This window comes from Chinchilla lanigera, unplaced genomic scaffold (assembly GCF_000276665.1).
Source record: "Chinchilla lanigera isolate Chin_1 unplaced genomic scaffold, ChiLan1.0 scaffold00014, whole genome shotgun sequence".
NCBI lineage: Eukaryota > Metazoa > Chordata > Mammalia > Rodentia > Chinchillidae > Chinchilla > Chinchilla lanigera.
The window spans coordinates 580,587-603,771 of NW_004955415.1; the positions used below are offsets into that span (position 1 = coordinate 580,587).

Below are 23,185 nucleotides of genomic sequence, written 5' to 3' on the forward strand. Positions count from 1 at the left end.
GAGTGTGTATATGGCAATGTCACCGATTGTTTACGTATTGTACAGTCTAATAAACTCTTAAGAATTTCGATAAGCCCTTCATTTGAAAATAAGTTACATAATAAATTAGTAAAGGCATATATCTGTCCCTTCAGGATTATTCTTAATTTTTCTCTAAACTGTGTAAATTTTAAAAATGCACTTTTGCTTACTGTGTAAAATATATTACATCTTTGTGTTTTGCAGTACACCGTAATTGAAGCAAAATGATGGAAGAGAGTGGAATAGAGACCACGCCACCCGGGACTCCTCCTCTCAATCTTGCAGGAATGGCGGCCGCCGTCATGTCCTCAACCCCAGGTACAGGGGCTGTTGAATCCCTGTGTGACTCAGTGAGGCTAAGGAAGATTTACTTTTGTTGTCAGTTAAAAGCAGAATGCACATATTAAAGCTTCTCTAATCTTTTCAGGGTAAAGAAAAATAGATGTTTTATTTAAAGAATAGAAAGAAATAGTCTTTATTAAAAGTAAGAAAATATCAATGTTTTGCTTTAGGTAGACTGTTGTTGTGTATATTCATATTGACTGTAAATTAATAACAAAACATGCTTAAAAGCATGTTTATCTTTGATATTCTATGACTTTGTCATGATTAATCCTTTGAACCTGAAAAATGACTTTATTTTATTAAAAGCATCCCAAAATAAATGAACAAGAAAAAAAGTGCCATGATTTAGTAGCATATTGCTGCTGCGTTTACTCCAGGGAGTTGAATATCTTTTGCATTCAATCATATTTATTGTATATTTTATTTTATTTTATTTTTTTGGTTTTTCTCCGGTACCGGGAACTGAACTCACGACCTTGCGCTTGCCAGGCAGGCGCTTTTGCCGCTGAGCTAAATCCCCAGCCCCTATTGTATATTTTAAATTATATATTTAAATGTAATCTTGGAATATGGTCTATTAAATTTAAAAATTTTGCACTAGACAGTAACGTGAGTTTGAAAACAATATGCAAAGCATTTTCAGTTTATCTTTTTATCTTCCCCCCTTCTAGCTGCAACCAGTTCTTTTTCTTCTCCAAATGTATCCACGATGGAGTCCTTGCCCCCACGTGCATGTTCTACTCCGCAGCCCTCCCATCCTCCTGTGCGGCCCTCAGCACCGCTGCCTTTCGTGCCTCTCTCACCGCCTCCTTCCGAAGTCCCACCACCTGGAACTGCGGTACCCCCTCCGCTACCTTCGGCAACTGCTGCCACCTTCAGTAATCCTCCTTTAGCCCACTTCCCACCTCCAGCTTCTGCCCCAGGTGGTCTTTTAGCTGCACCTCCCCCGGGTCCTCCTATATCAGGATTTTCTGTTGGTACAACCTACGACATCACACGGGGACACGCAGGAAGAGCACCTCAGACGCCTCTGATGCCATCATTTTCTGCACCTCCAGTGACAGGTAGGTCTCTTTATTAATACTTTGATATATGTGGCTAGATTTAATGTTGTTGTTTTAGTTCATATATAGCTTTACTAAGATATAATTCACATACTATACAATTCAGTTGTATAAAGTGTACAGTTAAGTGGTTTTCATACATATTAGAGTTGTGTAGTCATTGTTGCAATCAATTTTATAACTTCTCATTTGCTTGAAAAGAAACCCTGTACCTATTTCACCTCTATTTCCTGCAATCTCACAGCCCTAGGCAACCACTAATCTATGGATTAGTCTATGGATTCACTTATTCTGGGCATTATGTATAAATGGACTCATGTCATGTGGCCTTTTGTGACCAGCATTCATTTCACATCAGCTGTTTTCAGGGTTTATCCTTTTTGTAGCTTGAGTTAGTACTTCATTTCATGACTGAGTAATACTCCATTGTGAGAAAATGTTCCATTTTATTTATTCAGTTCAGGTGATGTTACTTTTCTACTTTTTGGCCTTTTGGATAATGCTGCTGTGAACTGTTGTATACAGGTTTTTTGGACAAGTTTTTGTTACTGTTGGGTATATACTTACGCAAGAATTGTTGACTTATGTAGTAACTCTTAACTCTTTTGTAAGCCTACTAAACTGTTTTCCAAAGCTTACATACCATTTACTTTGTATATGGTATTTCCTTTGTGTATGGTGTTCCAGTTCCTCTGCACTAATACCTTATTTTCATTTTTTTGAGTTTTAGTTTCCTATTCTCATGTTTGTCTCATTTAAGTCGTAAAGAACAATCCAGACGTTGTGGTGCATGCCCATCATTCCAGCACTCTGGGAGGCTGAGGCAAGAGGATCATAAGTTTGAACTCAGCCTGGGCAACTTAGTTAGACCCTGTCTCAAAAAACTCTAAATAAAAAGGACTGGTGATATAGCTGAGTGAAATCCTGTGTTAATCCTCAGTACAGTAACAACGACAACAACAACAAAGCTGATATAACTTCATTTATGATAGAGTATATGAGGGAATGTAGCTCAGTAATAGATTGCTTGGCTAGCGTGTCAGAGGCCCTGGGACAGTCCCTAGCACTGAAAAAATACAAAACAAACAAACAAAAACAACTTAGTGTTTGATTAATGTATGAGGTGTCAGAATCCCAGAATTTTATCCTAACATTTGTGCATTTACACATTTTGAGAGAAACGTGAGGGCAAAATTTGAAGTTTAAAAGCTCTGCTTTAAAAAATTTTAAAGACAGATTGATTGGTCAGGGAATAGTTTTTATTCAGCTGGGTAAAAATTCAAAACCGTATAAAAACTCTTGTGAGCTGGAGGTTGGTGAAATTGGTTCTTTTCCTTTCCTAGGTCAGCTGTATCTTTTTTTGCTTCTCTGGTTGTTGGAAACCATCTTCTGCCTGTTGCTTCTCATTTTAGAGGAAGGAAGTAACATTGCTCTGGTTTTTTATTACTCATGTTTGCTTTTCTAGCTTTACAAATAAAATGTATTCCTCAGTACAATTATACCATTGTCTATTTATATGTGATTGTCCTTTTTGAGTTAAAATGAAATGTGTGGAGTATATGTGGTGATTGTTGTATGCTTTTTTATGATGGGCTTAGGTACCCATTTAGTTTTTGGATTAACTATAGCCATTAGCATTCAAGTGCTAAATAGGGCAACATGAAAACATACATATATGTTTATATGTTATGTATATATATATATATATACATGTATACATGTATATATCCTTTTTTCACAATAATTAATGTAAGCCTCTGACAAGGAAAGGAAATTTCTTTTTTGAAATTCTGTTTAATTTGCTTTATAAAGATGTGGGTGATTCTGAGGAGTTTCTAACTCAATGTTTTCTTTTTCTTTTTTTTTTTTTTTGGTACCGGGAATCAAACTCAGGCCTTGCACTTGCCAGGCAGGTGCTATGCCCCTGAGCTACATCCCTGGCCCTCTAACTTAATTTTGAAAACTTGAGTATGTACAGTTACATTATTAAAGTTGTTTTGAGCTGCTCATATACTGTATCTTTTTATATAAAAAGTTTGTGGAATAAATTACACTTTTTTTTGGCCATTGACTAGGTGTTTTGCCAGCTCCTGTTACTCAGCAAGCCAGTCTCACATCTCTGGCACAAGGAACGGGAACCACGTCAGCCATTACCTTCCCAGAGGAGCAAGAAGATCCTAGAATTAATAGAGGTCCTGATGAAGCATCTGCTGGTGGGATCTGGGGTTTTATTAAGGTAAGGGATAGGATATTTACTTTTAAAATTATGTTTTATGTTTTAGTTACAGAGTGATAAGTGTTCATCTGAGAAAATTGTGAAAATAGAAAATGACACAAGGAAACAATAAAAATTCTATTAGTTTTTTTTTATTGCTCCCATCTTTTCTGTGTATCTGTGTAGTTGTACCTGTTCTGTTAATAAAAACAAGTTGGAAAAACAACTTGGGGGCATTTCTTTGTGTTTTTTGTTGGTCTTTGTTTTCTAGAGCCTATAAACATCTTCCTGGCCATAAATTGAGGAATGCATTTTTATTTTCAGTACTGAGGCTTGAACCCAGGATGGTTGCACTTAGGTACATCTTCAGCTCTTTTAAATTTTTATTTTGAGACAGAGTCTAAATTGCTAAATTTCCCAGGCTGGGCTTGAAATTACAGTCTTTCTGCCTCAGCCTGTCAAAGTGCTGAGATTGCAGGTGTGTGCCTCCATACCTGGCACGAAGTGTATTTTTTTATGGCTACTTTGCCATACATGATATTGCATGTGTTTGTCATGTTTTATTTTACTAATGAACTTTTGGGATTTTCTACTTGCGACTTTTAAAATTTATTTTAATTGAGAAAAATTGTTTAGATTTATCATGTATAGTATGTTTTGAAAGGTCTAGACATTGTGGAATAGCTAACTTGAGCTAATTAACATATATATTACCTCACTTACCATTTTAGGGGATGAAAGACTTGAAATTTATTCTCAGCAACTTTCAAGACTATATATATATATATTGTTATTAACAGTAGTGACCAGATTGTACAATGATTTATTCTAACTGGCATTCATATTAATAAAACTATGAACGGTACTACTGTATATAAATCTTTATAGATTTCTCTGTTGCATCAGAATTATTTCTTGGCTATTACTTTGAAGTACAACATTTTCTTGTGTAATAGGCAAGTTTAAAATCCCATTTTAATGTGCATTTCTTTGCTGCTAAATTTGAACTGTGAAATTTTTAGCCATTTGTATATTTTTTCAGTGAAATCTTTGTTTGTGTCCTTTGTCTAGTTTAAAATAGGGTTGACTTTCTTAATGAAGTTTTAGGATTTCTTAATAAGAGTGTTTTGCAGTTTTACATGTTGAGTTTTTTAACATAACACTTCCTAAATTTTCTTTTCACTTTTTTGTTTTTTTGCTAAAAAAGACCTTTTCTTGCTACAGTATATGGTAGATATTTTTCCTTGATACCTTTTAATTCTGTCATTCTGTTTGTTATACTTAACAGTTTAGTATAGCTGATAAACTTTGCTAATGTATGAGCTAGAAATTAAACTTACTTTCCAACTACTTCATGGACTATCTCAGTGTTCTAATGGCAGTAATGTAATACATCCCCTTTATCTTAGTTACTAAATTATTTGTTAACAGTAATTTTCTGGGCTCTGTATTCTGTTCCTCTGTTTTCTGCCTGCCTTTGCAGTAGTAGCACACTGTTTTCATTGCTGGAACTCGGGCTTATTTCTTACACTCACGCATGAGAAGCCTGCTTTGTGCTGAGGTGGGCTTGGGGAATCTTAGAGGCAAGAAGAGAGAAAATGTGATTTACAATTCTGCATTTGTAAAGATGTATCCATATTTAGTTGTATAAACTTGACTTCTCTTGAACATCTGTGTTGGTCTTTACCTATTTTTCTCAGCTAATTTTGGAATCACTCTGCCAAGATGCTTCCAGTATTCTGCTGAAGGATTGTTTGTAATTTCACTGAATATATATTAAACATATTTTCAAATTGTTAAGTGATTAACTGATTTATATTATTTGAGCTTTGTGTTTCAGGAATATGACTTTTTTTAAACTTGTAGTTTTATATCCTTCTGTACTTTTAACAAGTTTTCTTTGTAAAATGATGACAGCTCTTTTTTTCCCACTTGTTAGAAGCAAGTGTCTGTGTGTCAGTTTGCAGGTTATAGTGTCCAGTTAACTCTTCAGGGCTAGTAATAGTATTAACATGATTTTCAGCCTAAAGTTGGTCAGTAGGTCTTATGAACTCATCGTCTTGTGCTGAATTGCCTTAGTTTACTGGCAGGTTGAAAGGGGAATCTGGACTGTTGTCAGATGCAGGCAGGAGCCACTTCTCAGGGCAGAAGGAACACTCAGACATGGTTCCTGTGTCTAATGGTGTGGTTCTAAGGATCCAGAGGAAGGGCTCTGGCTATTAAGTGAGAGTGTAGAAGTTTGGAAATGAACAAAATGAAAAACAGGAAGTAAGAAGAAAGAAACTTCAGTAGAGCATACCAAAGTGTTGTGTTGAGGTAGTAGGAACAGTTCAGGAGAGTAAGGTTGGGGGGTTTTTAACTGTGAATATTTTTTTATTAGGGACTAAAATGTGGACTCTGATTCTAGTCTTTGAGACCCTGAGAGATAATCTTTAGATAAATAAATAGAAATGAAATATGTAAATATATTTGTAAGTGAAATAAACATAATCACTCATATATCTACAGATTATGATAGTCTGCAGACAGTTTACCATCTACTGGTCTGTGCACTTCAGTGGGTCAGTGAAGGGATAGGAAGAAATTGAGAAGTGTAGAAACCAGATAGCAATTTAACATCGCCCAAACCTTTTCTTACATTTTTGCTGGTCTGGGATGCATTAGAAACTTAAAAATACTAAAAGAAAGAAATGATTTCTTTCATCGTGTTGAAGACCTTGGTGTTCTTGGCTTACCTATACAGTATGTTATTTCATGCAGGGGGTGGCTGGGAACCCTATGGTGAAATCTGTGCTTGATAAGACAAAGCATTCAGTAGAAAGCATGATCACAACGCTGGACCCCGGCATGGCTCCTTATATCAGTGAGTACATAGGTTAAGACCTATATCTGCTATATGTTTTTAAAATATGCATCAGTGTCAGCCATTAAATAATTCTCAGTTGATTTCCGTTGATCGTGGAATCAGTGGAAATTCCTCTTACACTCTTAGAGGAAGTCTTATTTTCAGCATTATTAATCTGTCTTTTTCTTAGTCATCATTTGGAAGTTTTGGAAACTCCCCCAAGTCAGTTTTGGAGGAATAAAAATACCAATTATTAGTATCATTACTGATTTTTAACTGTATATATGTGTTAGTAGTACTTTATATTTATTTTATTCACTATTGGTGTTTAAAATGCTTTGGTCATACTTGGTTTTGATTAAATGTCCTTATGTTTATAAGTTTAAAAATCAAGAATGATTTTTAAAAGAAACTAATCTAGTTATTAATAATAACTGATTACTGGTTTTGTTGGGATGACTGTTTTAACTGCCTCTGAACCACTGTCTTCAAGAATCCTCCAGACAGTTGGCATTATGTGTATGTGTGTGTGTGTATGTAAATGTATGTATGTATGTATTTATTTATGGTGTCCTGTTTAATTTTTATGTATATATCCAATATGTAAAAAAATATTTTGACTTATGTAAGTCAGTGGCCACATAGTAGTATTCCTGTTGAAGATCATTTGAAAGCCAAACCTGTGCAATAAGTATTTGAACAGAAATTTTTAGTAACAGTAAAAGGCAAGCAGCCTTGACTGGGCTTGACTGTTGATAGTCTTGGATTAGACCACGCATGATTATGTACCACTTATCAAATGCTTGTTTTGCCAAGTACTGATTCACAAGCATCCTACAAGATAGGTATTTTTTTAAATTTTGGAGTAAGAACTTGGGTTCAGAAAGGTGTAAATTACCATTCTGGGTCACGTAGTTTAGTGTAGCTATATTGAGCCAATGTTTAATATTTTTTACATTCAGTCCCTTGGCTTTCCTTGAAGAAGAAAATAAAATCAAGAATTAAGTCAGCTAAATTATTCTTTGTGTTTGTAACTATCCAAAGGATTCAGAAATTGGATTTTACAATAGATATGGTTTCATATATTCATGATAATCCAGTCTGACGAAATTAATGCATTATATGTATTTTCTTCACTTGTACATACTTTCAGTGAAGTAAGAAAAAGAATTAACCTTTTTGAAGTTTCGTTTGTTTTAACAGTGTTATGTTAAACTGTAAAAGCAACTATTTAGTCCTTAAACCAAGTCGTATGAAGTGCCAGATTTTTTTTACAAAGAGACAAGCTCAGTGACTTTCCCAAGATAAAAAGCTGGTAAATGATAAAAGCTGGATCAGTTTCTCAAGCAAATAGTCACCACAACATCAAGAAAAACGCACACAACCAAGGGAGGGGGGGAATGCAGGAAAGAAATTTTTATTAATCACTTATATTTAAAAAGTTATGAAACCATAAAAGCTGACACTTTACCAGCAACACAAGTAACACTATTCTGATAGAACAAAGCTCAGTAAAGCATTCAGCATATTTATATAAATATTCTCTAAATCACTTGGTATAATTATTTCTTTTATACCAAGGAATCTCCAGAACTATGAAAAATGAATTTTAACGGCATTTCAGATGAATTTTTCTACATTGTTTTAACGAGTTCTTTTCCCTTCATTATTAAAAGTGCGTCACTCATCACAACGTGGAAAGCCTTTGGCTATGACCAATGGAAGAGTAGTTAGCTACGGCTGTTTCATTTGGAGGAAAAAGAGAAGAGAGTGTGTTCTTCCTCTCCTTCCTGTGAGACTCAGTGGTTGTGCTAGTAACTTCAGAAATTCCCTGTAGAGAAGTGATGGGTGGAATATTATGTTAATCAGGAGAAGGATCCATGATAAAATGAAATAAAATAACTTCAGTTCTTCCACAAGATGTTTGGTAGTGAAACAGCTTTGTTCCTGGGGAAAAAAGTTGTATATTACAAATAGCTTTCCTGAGAAATCTGTTAGCAGTGATAGTCATTAAAGCCAACTATCAGTATGTACTTAGAAGCAGGCCTTTGAATTCATTGTGCAGATTGAGCACCAGTAATCTAAGATGTGAAATTCAAAATGCTCCATAATCTAAAACTTTTTGCACACTGGCATGATTCTTGTCTTTTTGAGACAAGGTTTTACAATGCAGTTCAGGCTGGCCTTGAACTCACTTTGTGCCCCATCCTCCTGCCTCAGCCTTCTGGGTGCTGAGATTACAGGTGTGCACCATCATGTCCATCACATCTTCAATGGGAATTTCAGAACTTACTAGCACAACCACTGAGTCTCATGGGAGGAAGCGGAAGAATACACTCTCTTCTCTTTTTCCTCCATATGAAACAGCTCTAGCTAAGTACTCTTCCATTGAGTAATAGCCAAAGGCTTTCCACTCGTATAGTCAAAACGCAGGTTCTCTAACAATATTGTGTAATATTACCTTTCGGGTATGTGTTTAAGACACATGTGGGACAGAAGTGAATTTGATGTTTAGGCTTGGGTCCCATCCTCGAGATAACTCACTGCATACAGACAAATATTCCAAAATTTGAAAAACCCTAAAATCCAAAACATTTCTGGTGTTAAGCATTTTGATAAGACATACTCAACTTGTATCACAAAGTAATAGGTTAAGATGTTAAAAAAACAGTGGCATTTATTTAGCCAAAGTGTTCTGTTTAGAAATAATAGTGTACATGTTTTTAAAATAATTGAAAATTTTAAAATGTTTGAACTAATTAATATGGTATACTTTTAACCTTTTCTTTCTTTTTTGGGGTCTTTTCGAGGCAGGGTCTCACTACGTAGTTCAGGCTGGCCTTGTGCTCACTTTTAGGTTTTTGTAATCCCAGCACTCAGAAGGCTAAAGCAGAAGGATCTCAACGAGTTTAAGTCCAGCCTGAACTGCATTGTAAAACCCTATCTCAAAAAGACAGTAATAATGGGCAGATATAATAAGGTTAGTGGCCCCCAGATTTGAACTCTTTTCTAGATGAAAAAGTACAGAACACGGTAGTCCTTGTTTGGTACCTAACTTGAAAATTTGTTATCAGTGAGAATCTTCATTTTCATTTCTGTGGAATATCCCAGCAGTGTTGCTTACACTTCACAAACCAGGTGTTTAGTTTCTGTGGTTGCTGCATAGGTGAAGGACTGGACACGAGCATCCACATGGAGTTGGAAGTTACCGTATGATGAATATGCATATTGATCAGCAGTTGGGAACCTTTTTATTTACAACTTTAAGAATGTAATGAATGTATTCACCCAGAGCTTAATTAGAAATGAGACTTGGCTAAGTTAATGGAGTGATATAAACTTTCCAGGCAAATAAACTCTGCTTGTGTCTGTTATATCATTTTCTGAATTGATACATATTAAACACTATTAAGAGCCATCATTAGATGCTGAGAAAGTATCTGATGAACAGAATAAGTATGGAAATAACGGGGTTAAACTCATGGTTTTTAATTGTTAGATTTGTCAGAATCTTAGATACGTTAGTGTGCATACGTTAGTGTGTAAATTTCCTAGAAGCAAATGTGGTGTGCAGCGTCTCCCATAACTGTTTAACCACAGAATCCTGTTTTCAGGCAGAGCTACTAATACATTATAGAACATTTCATAGAGTAGTAGAAAACATGTGCCTCGGTTATGGCAAGTGGAACATAAGAAGGCGTGTGCTGTCTTGTGCTTGCAAATACTGCATTAATTTCCAGTCTTGAAGCACAGGAAAAGTTGGTTGATGAGACCAAGAACATAAGATGCTTTTAGATTAGAATGTGAGAAATTCAAGCAGTGTGGTAAAAAAAGGAGTTCAGAGTCCACAGACCTAGGTTTCAGTCCTGACCTAAACTTTCAGTCCCGTACTAAACAGCATGTTGCCTTGGCCAGGACTCACCATCCTTAGTTTTCTCAGCTGTTTAAAAAAGTAATGATTTCTATCTTACATCATTTTATGAAGTTAATAATAATCTTGTAAATAAAATGTTGCCATACATAGTATGGTAGCAATTTTGAGAATTTCATTATTTTAATCTGGAATTAAAATTCTCTTTTGTTCTTTATAGAATCTGGAGGTGAACTGGATATTGTAGTGACCTCAAATAAGGAAGTAAAAGTGGCTGCTGTCCGAGATGCCTTTCAGGAGGTCTTTGGCTTAGCTGTGGTTGTAGGGGAAGCTGGACAGTCCAATATTGCCCCACAACCAGTGGGCTATGCAGCTGGATTAAAAGTGAGTAACAGCTGGGCATGTGGCACATACCTATGATCCCACCTACTGGGGAGCCTAAGGCAGGAGGAGCTCAAGTTTGAGGCCAGCCTGAGAAATTTAGCAAGAGCCTGTCTCAAAATAAAATATTTTGAATAAAGGGCTGACAGTACAATTTAGTGTAGAGCATTTACCAAGCATGTGTAATGCTCTGACGTCAGTCCCCAGTATTGGAAAAAAAAGTAATAAACCACCCTTTTAAGGATATGGAATCTTGGGGCTGGGGATTTAGCTCAGCGGCACAGGGCCTGCCTGGCAGGTGTGAGGTCGTGAGTTTGATTCCCAGTACCGGAAATCAAACAAACAAACAAAAAAAAACAACAAAAAAATAAGGATATGGAATCTGGAGTTAACGTTTTGATTTTTTTTTTTTTTCCTCCCCGGTACTGAGAATCAAACTCATGACCTTGCGCTTGCCAGGCAGGCACTGTGCTGCTGAGCTAAATCCCCAGCCCTAGGAGTTAATGTTTTGACAAGTGTAATAATGATTCTGTGGTCTATATGGAGCTACTGTGTTTACTGAAGTAACTAGCTGTGTTTAGTTACACAACTCTTTAGTGTTAGGAAGACATAAAGTTTTAATTAAAGAAAATCTAAGGTAGGTTTTGATTATTGGGGGAGAAAAGGTAATAAACTCGGAGAGCATGTCTTAGTTACTATTTTTGTTGCTGAGACAAAATACCTGACACCCAAAATTAAAGGAGGAAAGGTTATTTCAGCTCACAGTTTGTAGAGATTTCACTCTATAATGGGCTGGCTCCACGGCAAGGTGGCATTGTAGAGGGGCATCCCAGAGGAGAAATAGCCCATGGCAAGCAGACAAGCAGGCAAGAAAAGCACATCAGCCCTCTTTCTGCCCCGTATATTTTATGGAGGCTACTTGCCCTAGGGTGGGTGCAGTGCCCCCAGCCTTAAGCCTAGCCAGAACTATGCCAAACCAATCACATACCCTTGATCCCAGATCACACACTCTCGATCCAGCCACTTCTGAAAAGCCCCACCTATGACTACATGAGGCTTTGAGGGGGACATCTAGACACAAACTGTAACAGAACACAAGGAATTCTTAGTCTTAAAAAGGATTTAACCCAGTGTTAATGTTAACATCAGTTACTGAAATTACAGTATTCTTTGAATCATGAAAACTTTAAATAAACTTTGTCTCTTAGTAATACTGAAAATAAAGTACTTTATTTAAAGTAAAGTACTTTTAAATAAAGTACTTTATTTAAACTTTGTCTCTTAGTAATACTGAAAATGTTAAAGTTCCAGAAATTCTTCTTTCTTATACATTGTTAAAAAATGTTTGCTGTTGTGTTGTTACCTGCGTACATACAGTCATGCATGAAATGGACAGTCATTGCTATATAAGCCTTTCTCGCTCCTTAAAAAACAAAATCCACAACAGATTCTTTGACCTCACTTCCGCTGTAACCTGCTGTTTTATTTTGTTTTCTTCTGCAGCAGAAGTCCTCAGGAGTCCTCAGTGCTTCTCTTCAGCAGTTCTTGTCACTCTCTTATCTCTACTCTAGTCAGGCTTTGCCCTCAGCACTGTTGAGAGTGTACTCACTGTCACCAGGGCGCTCCATCTTACCTTACTTAGCGGTGGGTTTCAAGCAGCTTCTCCTCTTTCTGTGCAGCTCTCTTCTGCGCAGCCTCTTTTTGTCCCTTCTCCATTTGCCCCCTTGGTGGTCTACTGTCCCTGTCTTTAAACACCATCTTTGTGTGGACTACTCCAGGTTTGTATCTTCACTAAGACCTCTCTTGTAAACTTTTGATTTATATAAAAGTTGCCTTTTGACAACTTTACTTGAATATCTCAAGTTTAGTATGTCTGGAACTAAAGTTTTCTTTCCCCTAGACTTGCTCACTCAGCCCTCTCCATTTCAGTTGGTCACATTTCTAATCTTCTGCTTTCTCAGGTGAGAAATCTTGGAGTCATCCTGAACTTCTCTGGTTATTTGCAATTCATCATATTCTAATCCATCAAGAAGTCTTGTTTGCAAAACACACGATTCATGGTTTTTGCTGTAGTTCTGTTCTGTGGGGTTGCCGCAGACACTGGTTGAATACTGAACCATTGCCCATGGGGAATATATAGGATTAGGTCCCTGTGGGCTTTTAGTCGTAGCATTTTTGCCAATCCATCAATATATAACTGTTCTATGTTTCTGTACAAATACATCTCTCTCTCTCCCTCTTTTCCTCTCTATTTTTTTTCTTTTATTATATTTAACTGTCATAGCCAACAGCACTGTAACTTACGTTTGAATGACATAAGTTGAACACACATTGGTTCTAAGCTTAAGACACATGGTACTTACTGTGTTAAGAACGCTAGACAGCAGTTTACTATGACCGGGGGGTCATTTGGAACACTAAACAAGCACAAAAGTGCAAAAAACCCGACACTAGATAGGGAAAAAAAGACACTTGTTCACAGTATGCAGCATGAAACAAGAAGACAGAAAATCCTGTCTTTGTTTGACGTAGCTGAAAATGTGCATATCAGGCAACTCAAGTTTCTTAAAGTTCCGTGTGCCTGATTTTGAGGCTGCAAATGAATTTTGGTGATTAGTCAGAGTCACCAATACAGAATCCACAAATAATGTGTATTTACATTTAAGGAAAAGTGCATTTTGGTTTTTGACACCCTGCTATTATAAATAAAAGCACTTAAATAGTGTACGTTATATTGAGAGTATCCTGTGAGCCCGGCACTATAGGCACTTTATTCATTCATTTAGTACATGTAGAGTATTGGAGTGAGTAATTGGTATAGTGTATTTCTCCGGGCTAAAGTCTGGTATATTGATTATAAGTATAATCATTGCTTAGAGTTACGGCACACTGGTGCTATGTTATTTTTAATTTTACTGGACAGTGCTGCCTGAGTTTGAGGTGCTTTTCATTTATATGTAGTACTTTATTTAAAGAGATATGGAGCTCTTCCTGTCCTCTCTTGAATTTGGAGCTATCAGGTAGTAGTCATACTGTGTCTAAAAGTAGTGAATAACATACAAATCAAATTACCTATTTCTTGCCTTCATAGTTTTCCTAGTGGTCTATCCAGAGACCAGTGGTGCTGAGAACGCACTTTGAAATGTTTCTGCTTTCTGATGGATTTCCTTTGAATTTGATTACCAGTGTATATTTCCAATAAGGCTTTCTGTGGTGGGTTTGATCTTTATAAAATATAGCAAAGCTAACTGATGGCTATATGGTTTGAATTTAGTCTCATCTAGAAATGAAAAAAATATGGCAAACAGGTAAATTATGTGATGCAATAATTGTACATCCAATCAGTTATATGTGAGGTAAATCATAAACATTTATGTGAGTGATTTTTCTTTGAAAGATTAGAACAGGTCACATCATAAATTGAGGTTGTACTTTCAAGATTTCAAGAATGCTTTTGCATATTGGAAAGAGTTTTAAGAATCTGGGAAGGTAGACTGTTTCAGATTACTTCTAAGGGGTGATCTGGAGAAAATCCTAAAATAGAAATAGGCTTTTGGACAAAAAAAAAAGAAAAGGTAACTCCATGTTTTGAAATTAGAGATTAAAGCAAGAGCTTTGTTAAATTGTGAAGCATTATATAAATATAATATGGAGGTGTATCATTCTTTTTCCAGCCTTTACTGTAAAACTAAAATTATAAATTTGTCAGACTTCTTTTTTTAAACAGTAGTAGAAGCTAATGAGAAGAAAAATAATGTAGAATCTTAAAATATAAAAAAAGTTAACTTTTTTTTGTCAGATTTTACTTGAAGTAAGTGGCTTTTCTGAACTAAACTTGTTCTTTAAACATATGAATTTATTTATTTATTTACTTACTTATTTTTGTATGGAGAATCAAACTCAGGACCTCACGCTTGCTGTGTGCTGCTGGGCTCTATCCCTGGCCCCAAAGTATTTAAAACAGTAAATCAGTTTAGCCAAAATTAAAGTTGAGGAAGTTTCTGAAACTTTGTCAAGCATTAATTAATTAATTAATTAATTTTTATCTTTTTGATACAGGGTCTCACTATGCAGTTCAGGCTGGCTGTGAGCTCATTTTGTAGCCTAGACTGGGTTTGAACTTGCAGTGATCCTCCTGCCTCACTCTCCCAATTGCTAGCATTAGAGGCATGCATTACCACACCTGGCTTCAAGCATTAATTTTATTGGAAAACCAATCATAGTTATGACCATTGTTTCATAGTTCATATTCAACAAATAATGATGTAGATAATATCTGCATTTCTGAAGATGTATAAAATTTTAATTATGCATCTGAACAAAGTTGAAACTCTTAAAGAGTATAATATAAACTTTTAAGGCCTTTCTGTCTTGTAGTTCAGTTTGAGATTATATCAAAGTGGCAATTTTATACTAATTCTTAATCCCCTAAAGTCCTGTCCAGTAGCTTGTAAAAATGAACAAATTCAATTCTGTTCCCTGTAAATGTAAAATCTAGTAATTTTTTGTTATGCTACATTGCTCAGATGTCACCTTGAAGGTGTTAGGGATGATTCTAAAATCCCACTATTCCCCTAATAGTTTTTACTGAATTAACATTTACTTAATCTTTTTAAATAAAAGTGTAGCCATAACTCCTCCGTAGGAGGAGTCAGGCAGCAAAATTTTAACGTCTACTGTAAAGAATTACATTAATCTTACCTGTTACATTTCTTTCCAGATCTGCAGCTGCCTTCTTGTTTCAGTGTTACCACTCTTGATGAAGGCCTTTTCATACTGTATTCTACATGTTGGCCATTAAAGGCTTTGAGAACTCTTTGTTTTTCCTTTTTGTTCAGTTTGAGTTCTTGTTCAACATCTATTAGTTAGGCACTGTGCTAGGCATTAGAGATGAGAGCAAAATAGTCTTTACTTTTGTTATATTTTAAGTTATAGCATCTTTTATGTTTAGAGATAATGTTTAAATTATACGTGTTCTCCTTTATTTAGCCTCTGAAAAAAATGCATTTTCTGTAGAAGTAATTGAACTTTATTTTTATCTAAAAAAAAATTGAACACATGACATTTCCTCTGTGTAACTATTCTACCTTTAAAAATGCATAGGTTTGTCATTCACAGCTGGTTTTGTTCAAAAATTATTTTCAATACATTGCCCTTTGAACATTTATCATATCATTCATGATCACTGTTTATGACAGGATTCAGATGAAGTAATAGCAACCTTGTTATCACTACTCCAACTTGCTAGATAGTTTTCATATTTCCAAATATATATTTTGTGATTTTCAGTTGTCTAGTTAGTATACTCAACCCCTGGCTTTTACTTTATTAATGGTAATTATTGAATAAGCTTTAGTATAATGTGTATTTACAACTTTTATTGTAAATAGCTGGTCATTTTGGTGCATGGTGCACCATATTAAAGGGAATTAGAAAAAAGAGAAAACATTTTTACTGTTAATGTGATTACCTACCTAAAAAGTAAAGAGACTCAAGTAAAAATCTGCTTTATTTTTATCCAGTAAGATGACAGATCAGTATTAAAAAAAGTTTTCTTATATTAGTAATGTTAGAAAATATAATTTAAATGACCTGTTTAACAATTGCAGCAAACATGGTAATGTGTGTGGGAATGATTTAGAAGATGCATCCCAAACTTAATAGTGGGAATGTGATTGGTCTTTTTCATTTTTTGCTCTATGTACTTTCGTATTGTTTGAATATTTACAGCATGTGTGTGCATAAGCTGTGTATATATTATATAACCAAATAAATAATCAAAAATGAATATATTAAATATTTTAGAGAAATTATTTCCAATCTCTACCATTGTTGTTTAGGGTGCCCAGGAGCGCATAGATAGCTTGCGTCGAACTGGAGTCATCCATGAGAAGCAGACTGCTGTGTCGGTAGAAAACTTCATTGCGGAGCTCCTGCCTGACAAGTAAGAGGCTTACTACGCTCCTCTTAGTAGCAAAATGCGGTTGGGTCTGGGAGTTCACACTGAATACCTAGAAGACAGTGTCTCGTGTTTTAGATCTGGAGGGGAAAGCATAGTCTGATGCCAGCTCTTACCACTTTAGCTGTGTCCTTCTTGCTGCTTTTTAAAATTATACAATGGAGACGGTAACACCAGCTTTGTAAGATTGTGTTGTACTAACTTAATGTAATGGTACTAGATATAAGATGATGTAATGGTGCATTGGCTTATATATAATTGGCCACAGATAGCAAACACAGGATTTTTCTTAGTTACTCGAAGTAAAGGAGGGTATGTGCAAGAGGGCCTGGTGGCAGTCACTGGGTTTGAGGTTCTACAGAGCACTCATGTGTGTGTGTGTGTGTGTGTGTGTGTGTGTGTGTTTAGAAAAATCTCCAGACAACATAATTCAGCATGATTTTTCTTGAAATAGAGCTTCTTTTGTAATTGCATTGTGGTTTTATTTTTTCATTTTTTGTTTGTTTATGTAGTATTGGACAATAATGTACCTAGGGTTGTGTGATTGTAATATACAAAAAATGTCCTCTAACTCTGAAGGGATATTATGGAGCAGTTGAAAGAAAATATATGTACAAATGAAGAGCTTTAAATATTTGTAGGAAAAGTTATATAATTTTTTAACCAAATACGTCACATGAAATTTCAGGTAATTCTGTGCAGTCGTATGAAATTTATGAAAGGTTATGGCATGAACTACATTTTGAAGAACAGTTAAAACTTGTGTTAGTGAGAAAAAGTAGGTAGGATATTCTGGGTAAAGGGTAAGTTTGATGATATTATAAGATATTCTGGGATAGTGATTATATCAGCTTGGCTGGAAGTTTGGTATGAGGACAGACTCGGAAAAGCTTTTTATTCTAGGTTGAGCGGTTTGAACTTTTTCTATGTGTGCACTGAAGAACTATCCAGTAATTATTCTTATTTAGTTTTCTCTATTAGCTTTTTACTGTTTATTTAATGGTTACCTTGGAGCCTACAGTTTACCTCTGAAAGGCTTTTTTTCCCCTTTGTCCTTGCTCTCTCACAGCTCTAGATATGTGATTTGTGTAACTCATCTGGCTTTTCACTAGAATTGTTGACCTGCTGTAATCTACTTCAGCACACCTAGATGTAGTATTTTTCCCATCAAATACCTAAGTTTCAGAAAAGAATAGAATATTATAAAGATCAGTAATATCAATAGTACTAGGAAGTCTGGTGATAATACCAGTTAAGAAAGAGAGAAAACAAAACAAAACAAAACAAAACAAAACAAAAACAAAGAGAGAAAACAGATTACGAGAAGTACAGAGTGGGGAGAGATGGGATGGACAAGAGTGTAAATATAAGATTCCTATTGTGGCTACTTCTTTCTGCTAGCTTCTGTGGGAAATAAATGCCTAGAAGATAAGGGCAAGGAAATGCATACTTAGAAATGAGGGTAGAAAAGACCTATCCCAAAGAGCCCACCAGCTAAAAAAAGAAATCCCAAATGTGTTTGGCCCTTAAGAAAGAACAATGCTAGTTTACATATAGTATTTTTCAACTGCTGTCTGTGTTGGACTTTTTATCATTTCTTGCTAAGTGAGAAAAAGTGGCATGAAGTGTAGCACCTATGGAAAAATGCCAGTATAAGCATAGAATGCCCTTACTTTGAGATTTACTTGTCTAGTGTTTGGTGTTAAATCTTGAGTTATGTTGTTGAACGTGCTAAGATGTCCCTAATATATATTTTTTTTTTTTTTGGTTTTTCTCCGGTACCGGGAACCGAACTCACGACCTTGCGCTTGCCAGGCAGGCGCTTTGCCGCTGAGCTAAATCCCCAGCCCCCTGTCCCTAATATATTGATTGGCGATAGCAGATGCTTTGTCACTGGTAAAATATACAAATTGGCATCTTTGTATTGTTCCCAAGATGCTATTATTATATAGTTATTTTCTGCTATGTGAAATCTAAATATCTTAGAACCATAGTTCTTCTTAAGGCTTGTTAAAGTATAACTGATTTTTAGATAGGTTTGTTCAAGTTCATATTTAACCAGCTGCATGGAGAGGGAGAGATGGAGTCCCCGCTGACTCCTTGAATATGACCAGTCTAGATTACCTTTGTTTCTCCTCTCAAAGTGGCAGCAGTAGGCAGGCTGGGAAGATGTGTATGAAGGAGGGGGAGAAGAACTAAAAGCTTTCTTAGCCAGTAGTAAGTACTAGGGACAGAAATGAAAGAGTAGTTGGTAGGAGCAGCCATGGTTACAGTTTCACACTGACTGAATTGAAGAGAATGGGACAGCTGCTATCCCAGTTGAAATGTTCAGTAGCATAGGAATGTTTTAGGAAACAAAGCATCTTGGAGCTCGCGTGTGCATTCACTGGCATGATGAGAGAAGCTCTTCTCATACTTCCGTGACTCTGCCCTTCAGGACGTAACAGTTTAATCCATTACCCATGAGAGATGTTATTGTATACAAGTCACAGAAAATGGTGCAAAACAAAATTTAGCTAAGCTTGGCTTTATGGAGATTTCACAAATATATTTTCTCAACTGAAAAGTATTGTCATAACCAAATGTGAAATTCGGATTAGTATGCCAAATAAAATAAATCATTGTTTTGAAGTTAAAAGTTTTAGGATATGACTACTATAGACAAAGTCCCATTTTAATATTCAGCAGAGTTGTTTATGTTACTTGTTTGTCTGAATATGTAAATAAGACTCCTAATCCATTTTTTATTTTCTTGTAGTTTATTATACCACACGTTTAAAAACAGAGACATTGAACATACTGTTCCAAATACTCATATTGTTTAAATTTATAATTTTAGGGCAGCTGGTTGTTTAAATTTAGTAGCTAAGATTCTGATGTTGCTACAGTTGTCTTCACATAAGTAAATTTAGGGATGTCTTTTCATAATTTCTAAGTATCTTTAAATAGAAGAAAGTTTCCTTGATTTTATGTGGATATATTCAAAGTCTGATTCATTATGAAAAATTCAGAAAATGTGATTAGAAGGATTTATCATTCATGAGGACAGTGTCCTTATTACTTCCTCCAGATGAGCTTATTTTAAAATTTTCTGGTAGCTGGGTGTGGTTGCCTATGCCTATAATCCAGGTACTCAGGAGGCGGAGGCCAGCCTGGACTGCAAAATAAGTGCAAAGTCAGCCTGTACTGGATAGTGAAACCCTTGTTCAAAAAGACAAAAAAAACACCAAAAAATAAAATGTGCTAGTAACTGCTAGCTGGCTGCTTCTTAATGATAGAGATAGTAACATAAACTTCCATATTTTAGCAAGTAATATGTATTGTTACTTGTGAGAAGCTATTAACGTTTAGGTGCATGTAAACCTTTCTTTTGCATATTTGTGTAATCCTTTCATTATTCTCCCCCATCTTAGCAAAAAAGGAAACTTTCTGTGATTAGCAACTTTAAATTATTTTGTCTTTGTTGTTGTTATTTCCCGGTCTTTTTCTCCTTTCTGAATTAACAGAGTAATTGTTTCAAGGCTGTCTCCTTGCCAAATAATTAGAAAAGTTTGTTTTTAAAATATGATGTTTTATCTGAATGCTAAGCTTGCTTTTTCTTTTTGTCCATTCACTGTAACTTTTACTTCCCATGTAAACAATATGAAAGCCGTGTATTCTGTTACAGATGGTTTGACATTGGATGTTTGGTAGTGGAAGATCCTGTCCATGGCATTCATCTAGAAACCTTTACCCAAGCTACACCAGTGCCTTTGGAATTTGTACAGCAGGTTGGTTTTCTCCTTTAGGGTTTTTTAAAAATTGGGTTTATTGGTACAATTTCGATATACATAATGATCACATTCATCATAGGGAACTTGTACCTGTACATGATATATCTTTGTTCCTTTTTTCCCATTCCCTTTCCCTCCCTTCAACCCCTCTTCCCCTCCTTATTTACAAGCTTTGTTACCATTTTATCATTTTTTTCTCCCACTCCCTTTCCCTGTTCTTTCTGAACAATGTCTTTTTATTTCATAAAATCTATTATACATTTTGGTTCTTACACTTTCAGTTTCTCACACCAGAGAATGTGATATTTACACACGTGTGTCCATTTTATTTCACTTGAGACTTTGGTCCCAAGGTCCATCCATTTACCTAGAAATGTCTCAAGTTTATTGTTTTTTATGGCTGAGTAGTACTCCATTGTAGAAAATAACCACATGTTCTTGATCCATTCATTGGTTGATGGGCATTTGGGTTATTTGGATTATTTCTAAGATGTTCTTCATCCATTCATTGGTTGATGGGCATTTGGATTATTTGGATTATTTCTAAGATTTAACTATTGCAAATTGTGCTAGAAACATGGGTGTGCATATATTGCTGTGATATGGTGCTTTTAATTCTTCTGGGAAGATACCAAAAAGGGGAATAGCTGGGTCAAATGTGACCTCTAGTCCTAGCTTTTTGAGGCATCTCCACACTGATTTTGACAGTGGTTGCACCAGTCTACACTCCTACCAACAGTGGACAAGGGTTCTTTTTTTTCATAGCCCTGGCAGCATTTGTTATTGGTTGATTTCTTAATAGTAGCCATTCATTCTGGAGTGAGATGGAATCTCAGCATTGTTTTAACTTGCATCTCTCAAGTGACCGGTAATGTTGAACGTTTTTTCATGTATTTGTGTGCCTTTGTACCTCTTCATCTGAGAAGTCTCTGTTCATTTCAGATGCCCATTTTTGGATTGGGTCTTTAAATTTGGGGAGTCTGATTTTTTCGATTCTTTATGTTCTAGATATTAGTCCTTTGTCTGAAGAACTACTGGCTAAGATTTTTTTCCTACTCTGTGGGTTGTCCTGTTACTCTATTGGTGATTTCTTTTGCTGTGCAAAGAGGTTTTTAGTAAATTGTAGATTCTTTATAGTATTTCCTGTGCCATTGGGGTTTGTTCATGAAATATTTGCCTACACCTGAGTCTTGAAGAATTCTACCTATTCTCTTTTCCAGCAGATTTAATGTTCTATTACTTAGGTCTTTGGTCCATTTTGATTTTAGTTTAGTGCCTGGTGGTAGATAGGACTCTACTTTCAGTCTTCAGCATGTGAAAGCCAGTTTTTCATTATGCTGTGGAGAGACTTGAAATACTATTTTCAGAATAAAAATTTGTGCTAGATGTGTTTTAGAAATATGTTCTTGATTTTGTCTCAGTTTTCTTTTTGCTGTTAATCTTTATTTGCTTTTCAGTTTGCTGGTCCTATGTTTTTAGTGTGTTTTTGCTTTTGTTTCCTTCTTTAGAAAGGTAATTTATTACGTGGCTACTTGTTCTTCTTCCTCATTTTTTTCCTGTTTTTATGATTATATTCCCATCCCTAAGATCAGAAGAAATTGTTTTTCTGCTTATTTTAAGCCCATCTTTCATTTGCTTCCCCCTTTGTGCCCTGTGTTTGTTTCCACTGTTCTCGACATTTCCTTCATCTTCTTTTTTAGTTGTTCATCTTTAGTAACATGTCAGCGTTAGAAACCTTGAATGATAATCATGTCTTTGTTATGTTGAGTGAAAAATAAACCTAATGGTATATCTATCCATAATTTCCAAGAGTGCAGACATAAGCAATAATTTTTATTTTTCTGTATTTTTACTTAAAATTTTCTAGTTTTTTAATGAATAAAATGGAATGTATATATATTTACATTGGAACATCTGTACTATTAAAAGTTGTTTTGCTTTTTTTCTGTCTTAAAATTATTTGGGGTTTATAAACATTTGAAAATGTGATAAAACTAGTTTCATTGTATGTGTAATTACATATACATTTGGCATACTGTATTCATAAGGTGTCTGAAAACAATCTGTGACCCATGTAGAAGCTTGTAGTTTGGAAAGGAAACTAAGAATTGATGCCTGAACTTTTGAAATTTTCATAGAATCTTTATTTATACCATAATTTCTTTTCAAAAGTTCAGGAAATTTTTTATAGATTTTTATAAACTCATTCCAGTATGAAGATGATTAAAAGATTATAAGTGAACACTGCATACTGTTATACCAGCAAATTTAGATAAAATGATACATTTTCTAGGAAAATACAAATTTTACTGTTGATTCAGAATTATTAGGTTGAGCTGTGCAAAATTGCTTTTTAATAGAAACTATCACACATTGTCAGTTTCATGATTTAACCCAGTTACTGTACTTCATTGAATCATTATAGTGAAAGAATTCCATCTAACAGAAAGTTTGTGAACTGAGATATCACTGTATTCAGCTCTATGTCTTCAGCCATTCTGAAATGTTTTATATCTGTGCTGTTTTATTACTGAACTTTTTTAATTTGGGGGAATAGAAATCAGCCTTTCAAAGAAACATAATTATCATCAGTATGTATAGTACTGAAAAATCTGGAAAAAAGATTTCATGTAGTTTATGCTTGTTAAGTACAAGTCACTCTTTCCCTGCCCCTATTAAAAACCCAGCTTGGGGCTGGGGATTTAGCTCAG

At 35.3% G+C, this 23,185-nt stretch overlaps 1 protein-coding gene across 1 annotated transcript in view; it reads left to right on the plus strand.

Moving 5' to 3' along the window:
- Window positions 1-225: 225 nt before the first annotated feature.
- Window positions 226-23,185, plus strand: part of Prrc1 (proline-rich coiled-coil 1) — a gene marked incomplete at its 5' end in the record, with an annotated part of 25,315 nt that continues 2,355 nt past the window's right edge. Inside the window, 7 exon segments of the mRNA XM_005380545.2 lie at window positions 226-339; window positions 1,038-1,430; window positions 3,506-3,666; window positions 6,406-6,508; window positions 10,582-10,745; window positions 16,583-16,686; window positions 20,369-20,471. Of these exon segments, the coding sequence (XP_005380602.1) occupies window positions 246-339; window positions 1,038-1,430; window positions 3,506-3,666; window positions 6,406-6,508; window positions 10,582-10,745; window positions 16,583-16,686; window positions 20,369-20,471 (1,122 nt within the window).